Source organism: Etheostoma cragini, chromosome 6 (genome assembly GCF_013103735.1).
Source record: "Etheostoma cragini isolate CJK2018 chromosome 6, CSU_Ecrag_1.0, whole genome shotgun sequence".
Taxonomy (NCBI): domain Eukaryota; kingdom Metazoa; phylum Chordata; class Actinopteri; order Perciformes; family Percidae; genus Etheostoma; species Etheostoma cragini.
In genome coordinates, this window is record NC_048412.1 from 27,029,521 (window position 1) to 27,036,738 (window position 7,218).

The following is a 7,218-nucleotide window of genomic DNA, read 5'->3' on the forward strand; positions in this document are numbered from 1 at the left end:
CACACACACACACACACATCTTTGCTGTAGAGAAGTTAATCTCAGTTTCAAAGGAATTGGTTGGTAAATAGAAGTCACAATTATTATTTTAAATGGCAAAAAATTGAAATTATCTATTATGGGGCCCCAAGGGGCAACATGAGGATCCGATCTTGATCCGGTGAACTCCCGCTAACCTCTTTCTCTCTCTGTCTCTACAGAACAGTCTATGTTGGAGGTCAAGCAGCAGCAGGTGAGCAGTGAGGAGCGTTTGGTCGAAGCCTGCAGCCCGTCCCCTGTTGCAGTCACCCCTACACCGCCCAAGAGGGAACACAGTGTCCTCTCCATTCTGCGTGGCACCAACAGCACCTCGTCCATAAAGAGGGAGCCCAGCCGGCCGCTTCCCACTCGCCCGCGCTGCGCCGACAGCCCCGAGCGCCTTCTATACCCTCACGCATTCTACCCGGCTCTCAGGCCCCACCCTCACATCCCTGAAGACTTCCTTGGCCACAAATCTGGCCAGCTTGGTTACCCAGCGACACGCTCTCCTGGCAACCAGTCTTCAGCCACACCCAGTCCGTCGGCAAGGAGCAGCCCCGACAGCAGTCCTCAGGGGAGCCCCTTGGGTCCGTCACCATCGTCAGCTTCTTACTACCCCGCCGGGCTGGGTTCTTACCCCGGTTACTCCCCGCCACCTACCCCCCTTTCCTCATCCTTCTACCCTCCAGGAGCCCCCTACTCGCGCTACATCCTTCCCCATCACTACCCTCTGCCTGGAGGTGGTGTCCCCACCGTTGGAGGAATCTTTCCAAGGTTGTACCCTATCTACAGAGGCCTCCTGCCCCCTCACGTGCCCCTCCACCCTTCCGACACAGCAGGGAGGCACTTCCTGATGCCTGACCACGTCCACCCCTCCCCCATCTCTGCCCACAGAGACTTCCTCCTTCCCAGGCCCGCCAGTGCCTTCTCAGCCGCCACATCTCTGAAGGACAAAGCAGGGCCTCACCACCCTTATCAAGGGCACCCTCACCCACACAGACCCACCCACGCCCCCTCCAGCGGCTCCCCAACAGCAGGCACAGCCCCTCTCAGCGAGCGGGTGCCCACCAAGCCTTCCTCAGCCCTGCTGGGCAATGCCAGCGAGCATTGCTCTGATGAGGAGGCCATCAACCTGATCAAGGTGAAGCGTGGCCCAGGCTCAGCGGGCTACAAGGCGCTGCCGTACCCGCTGAAGAAGCAGAACGGCAAAATCAAGTACGAGTGCAACGTGTGCAGCAAGACCTTCGGACAGCTGTCGAACCTGAAGGTGAGTTGTCCCGTGTTTGTCTTTCAACATCATGTCTGCTTCCTTTGTAATGTGTGGATTGCAGTTCAATAATTAGGCTGCGGAGCAGGTTTGGGGCACTTTACACATCAAGGAGTGTCACAAAAGTGCTTTACAGAAAACACATTACACAGACAAAACCAAAGAATATTTCTTACTGGTTAGAACAAATATTTAATCAATGTGTTGGTTTCTTTGACATTTACAACATCAACATCCTCTTTTCATTGGCTTTTAACACCAGGTAGAGTGTTGATCTTATGTGCATACCTTTAACGTATGCTGGCAGTGCATTGTATTGTATTTATATTATTGTACCTTATATTTTTTATATTGTGCTTTTATTGTTATATCTATTTATTCTGTATCATCTTTTTGTGCAGCACTTTGGAGACGTTGTGTTTGTTAAAATGGTGCTATATAAATAAAGTGGATTGGATTGATTGGATCTGAATGTGGCTAAGCAGATCTCTTTTTTTTTTCCTCTTCATTGTCGTGCAGGTTCATCTTCGTGTTCACAGTGGAGAGAGGCCCTTCAAATGTCAGACCTGTAACAAAGGCTTCACCCAACTGGCTCACCTGCAAAAACACTTCCTGGTCCACACAGGGGAGAAGCCACATGAATGTCCGGTGAGAAACGACGCTGATGATGCACTTTTATCGGACTGAATTCCCTAGAAAGTAGTGGCGGTTAGTTGGTGGGACGTTACAAGCTGCTGACATCCTTTTCTTTTTCGTCTCTTCTCCTCTTCCAGGTATGTCACAAGCGCTTCAGCAGCACCAGCAACCTGAAAACTCACCTGCGCCTCCACTCGGGGGAAAAGCCCTACCACTGCAAACTCTGCCCGGCCAAATTCACGCAGTTTGTCCACCTCAAGCTGCACAAGCGACTGCACTCACGCGAACGTCCGCACAAATGCTCCCACTGCCACCGCCACTACATCCACATGTGCAGCCTGCGGCTTCACCTGAAGGGCTACTGCCCGGCGGTCTCCGGCCAGGTCGCCTTGGAGGAGGTGCAACGCGCCAACGAGGAGATTGAGCGATTTGACGTCAGCGAGCACGCCGAGCAGCTGGAGCAGCTGCAGGGAGGCGCAGAGGTGGAGGCAATGTTGGAGAAGCAGGTCTTGGGGATGCTGTGGAGGGAGACCGACCTTAAGTCTTCCCGCTTCCATCCCCACCACAAGGGTTGCACCACCGAGCTCATGTCTACGGGTTACGGTGCATACGAGTCCCCGAACGAGACGTCGGTCATCAAGATGCGGCACAGCAGCAGCCACGTCCCGCAGCTTCCTGCTAACGTCACCGTCAAGCAGGAGTCAGAGGACCACGCTTAAGTTACCTTTTTAACCCCAAGGGACATAGAGCCGAGACTGTGCGGCTCAAGGCGGACTGAGTTGCCAGGAGCAACGTCTGTAAATAAATAATTCTCTATCTGGTTTGTCTTCAGGAGGAACAGCATGATTACACCAGGTTTCAGGTTTCAACCTATCAGGGACTTGCGTACTCAGGGCTCAAGAGACACTGTCCCATGACTACTTAGCGGTTTCAGCGTTTGTTACATTTAGAGACAATCATCTACCCAGGAGTTACTTTTTACTGTAATTAATATAATGCTATTATCATTATTGTTGTTGTATTATTTGATTTCTATTTTCAATTGTCTCTGTTGTTTTTTTTTTGGATCAATTAGTTGTTGTATAACCTCCTTAATTTATTATACTTTTTTTATTTGTTGTCTTCAAAAAGCAATAAGTGGAAGGGATGCTTCCACTGACGGGGGGAAATCAATGTAAAAGACTATTTTTTCTGTTTATGTTATTTTTCCTTTTTTTGGTGGCTATTTCTCCGTAGATAGTCACTCTCTCTATGCCTATGTCCGTCTGTCCTGTGACCTCTGGCCTATAGAGACAGGGGTGTCCACTCTTCAGGGTTTTATCTATTTAAAATTAAGAAATCACTATAGCAGGTTTGAAAAAAAAGGGGTAAAAAAAAAAACTTGCCAAAGTGCGGCACATAAATTTGTCAATTTAGCAGGAAGAGCTTTATGTCAACCCTGCTCGATAGCTTCCCTGTTGTATGTCTGTGTCCTTTTCTGATGCCTACTTAATTTAATTTTAAACAAAAAAGGGCTTTTTTTTGTACATTTCTCACAACGGTTACCTCAGTGTGCATGTGATGATACGTGTGTGTGTGTGTGTGTGTCTGTGTGTGTGTGTGTGTGTGTGAGAGTGTGTGTTCAAAGGGACAGCTAAAGGTGGGAACTTTCTATTTATTTGCGTTTCGCTACTTGAAGAAAAAGAAGAAACCAAACTGAAACTGGAGTGCAGCTTTTCATGTGGTCCAAAAGGAGCTGGGCACAGCCCGCTCAACATGTAGCACATAATGGACCCCCACCCCCACCCCCAGCCCCCTTTTGTCCCTCCTTTTTTTTTGTGTTATGTTTTCTACAACACTGTCAACAAGGGATTCACACTTGACGCTAGTAACCAAAGTTCACGTGGCTTTCATTTTTTGTATCAAACACACAACAACAAAACAGAGGAAAATGAAAATGAGAACCAGGGAAGAAGGACTTGAGGGATGTTAATGCTGAAGAAGGGAAGATGTACCGTGTGTATATGAAGTGTTCACTCTTTTGCTGTGTGTCTTTCGAGTTTTGTGGACGTTTTGTTCTTGTTTTTTGTTGTTTGTTGTATTTTGGTTGAGAAGCAACCCCCCCCCCCACCGGTCCGCCATCTTGTTGAACTGGCATACACCAAAGCACCTCGGCCTTCTTTTATGCACTGGCCCCCTCCTCCTACTTTATAACATCAGTGCCGATGCTTGTAGCGTTTTCACTGTGTACAATATCACTGAAACTGCTCATAAATGGCATTAAGACTCAACTTAATGTTACTAAGGCAACTGGGATTTTCTGCAGCAGTTGTACATCAACAAAATGAACTCTGAATCTCTCTCTCTCTCTCTCTCTGTCTCTCTCTCTCTCTCTCTGTCTCTCTCTCTCTAACTAATGTTTGACCAAAGCGTCTCTTTCTCTGATCAGAGCTTTAACTCCAGAGGAGAATCCCCTTAAAGGACTGTCTCTGTTTACATTCTGGTTTACATAGTTATTTATGTGCAAAAATGTCAAAAAGTGTAAATTATGATATAAATGTTCACTGCTCTAATCTAAACCCTGCGGCTCTGTGTGTTTCATTGTTTTTACACATGTTTCTTGTATAATAGTCATCCTAGATCATTAAAATGGAATTGTACAGACATTCTGGCAAAATTGGAAAATTACTGCTTATCTATGTGACTATTTATGTAGAGGTAGAGCTAATAAATAATAATTTCACTTAAATCCATTTACTATCCGACATCTGCCACTGTCTTCTTAAATTTTTAGGCCGCAGAACACTTGTTACATGTAACTATACGCACAAAAGCTCCAGAATTTCTATATACCCACTAAAACATGTGCAACGATATGTACCAACATCATTTTGTGACACAACTTTCACTTATTTAGCCATTTGTTTTGGCTAACACGGGTCGAGTAACGCAAACTAATGATGTATATACTTATTACAAAAGAATAAACTACACCTCTGGGGCTATTCTGTCCAATTACAGCACAGAAAACTTGCTTAGAAATATAGGAAAAATTTAAAGAAAATAAAATCAGATTTTGGGATAGGGCTGGAAAAATTTCCAATCTGATGGAACTCACAATTGTGCGATTGACAGCACTAAAACCCAATGGATTGGGGGTGGGGGACATCATATCTTGGGGAGGGGGGGGGGCAACCCTGGCAGGGGAAAAGAAAGCTGTTATAGTCCAGATTTAATTAAATGAAATCAAACAACAATTTCCCACAGCTGGAAATAAACAGGAACATATTTTTAATTATTCATTGGAGTAAAACCCATGGAAAAAAATATTTAATAAGACATGACTGCAGTGATAAAACTGTGAGATTCTTTGAAAAAAAAAAAAAAGGTATTTAGGACAATACATGCCATCAACCCACATGTGTTTTCACTTATTTTGCCTGATTAGACTCTGTGGGTGTGTACACACTGCTTGATTGGCATCTCCCTCACACTCCTGTTGCACCTGTGTGAAGGTTAGGCTTAAAGAAAAACACAGGAAACCAAGACAAAGAGATGGATGACAGTAACCACAGACAAAAAAATATTCATCAGCAGAGATTCAGAGTCATTTTCCAACGTTTATCTCCGCAGTAAACCAGGCTCTTTGGTGGAAAGTCATGAATCTTTATGTCCGTTTCCGTGCAACGCCAAACTTTAAGACTGGAGCAGGAAATGGGAACAAAGCTCCCCGTCGGGCCCTATGGGCTGCAGTAACTCTGTCTTTTATCCTGACATCCAGAGCTAATGACTCCTTTTAGAGCCCACAGTCGGCAGTTCTCAACCGTGCAATCTTAGTAGAATGTGGACTTCAGCATCATGTCTACTGACCCACACCCAACACTGAGTTTCAACTCTCAGAGATCATAAACATCAAGGTCAAACATCAAATGAATCAGTTTGAAAATAAAACCTAATATGGTCCGGAGCTGTTCTGATGGCAAAAAGGAGAAAATAAACAATTCAATTTCAATTTTATTTTATTTATATTATCAAATCATAACATGAGTTATCACAAGACCCTTTACAGATAGAGCAGGTCTAGACCACACACTATAATATACAAAGACGCAACAATTCAAGCCTTTAGTGCAACAGTGGCGAGGAAATACTCCCTTTTAGGAAGAAACCTCGAGTGGTAGAATAGAAAACATAATGGAAACAGCAGCTGTCTAATTAAATTATTCTGCCATTATACCGGCAAAAGACACAGAATTAAAACAGAACATACAACAAATACAGTAATTAACACATCAGATATTTGCACATTTGAATTCGCAGAAAAACTGCTATTGCTAAATTATTTGTTAGTGTTTAGTTCCTTTGTGGCACATGGGGGGAAAAAAACTGTTAAGTCTGGATGTGCGGACCTTCATGGCCCTGTATCGCTTCCCAGAAGGCAACAGGGTGAAAAGATGATGAATAAATGATGATGAAACCTCGAGTGGTGAGGAAAACTGTCCTTTGACGAAGAAACCTCGGCCAGACCGGGGCTCTTGGTAGGCGGTGTGTGTGATGGTGCCGGTTGAGGGTGTGATGAACAGTAAATATCAGCAATAATAGTCACAATAAAGACAACACTAACCCCCGTTTTCCACTGAGTGCGTCTGTGCAGCATTCCGGTTGCGTTCCGATTTTGTTCCGCCTTGCGGCACACCACATCGGGGCGTCTTAGCGGTGGAGCGTCTTGCAACACGACTCGCAGAACAATCGCATGTTTACTAAGTGTACCTTCTACTCCAGGCACTCCTACAGTTAAACCTCCATGCCTTCTCTAGCATTGTCTTTCTAAAAAGAGATCTGTGTTGTCTATTCTGTTGTTCCTCCTCTAAGATCACCATCGTCCACGGTGTTTCAGAAGAGACAGATGAGATGTTGGTTGGGTGTCTTTTGGTAAATTGACTGGATAATCTCGCTGTTTTAACGCAGATAGAGTCAAGATGTGAGAGAGATGAGATATTTCAAAATGACGCATACAACTCTGTACGATTTAAGTCAAACAGCAAGGGGCACTTACTACTTCCTAGTAGCACTGCGTCATCCTGGATTTCAGCATGGTCAGCATTTGACCTAAAGTAGACCGGTCATTGGATAATTGAGATCCCTGGTTCACAGTACGGGTTTGAATCCTCACAGTTCTTCCAATTCAATTACGATATATTAGGATTTGAATCGATTCAATATCACAATGCGTCACGATGCCTCACCTCCTCACTATTGCCATTAAGCAGTCAGATATATATATATATATATATATTTATATATATATGAACTTCCCT

General features: G+C 44.8%; 1 protein-coding gene across 1 annotated transcript in view; it reads left to right on the forward strand.

Annotated features, from left to right (window-relative positions):
* prdm1a (PR domain containing 1a, with ZNF domain) overlaps positions 1-3,276 on the forward strand; it is a 10,988-nt gene extending 7,712 nt beyond the window's left edge. Inside the window, exons 4-6 of the mRNA XM_034873621.1 lie at positions 197-1,285; positions 1,805-1,933; positions 2,059-3,276. Of these exons, the coding sequence (XP_034729512.1) occupies positions 197-1,285; positions 1,805-1,933; positions 2,059-2,640 (1,800 nt within the window). The 3' untranslated portion in view covers positions 2,641-3,276. The remainder of the gene's footprint in view (positions 1-196; positions 1,286-1,804; positions 1,934-2,058) is intronic.
* The last annotated feature ends 3,942 nt before the right edge of the window (positions 3,277-7,218 follow it).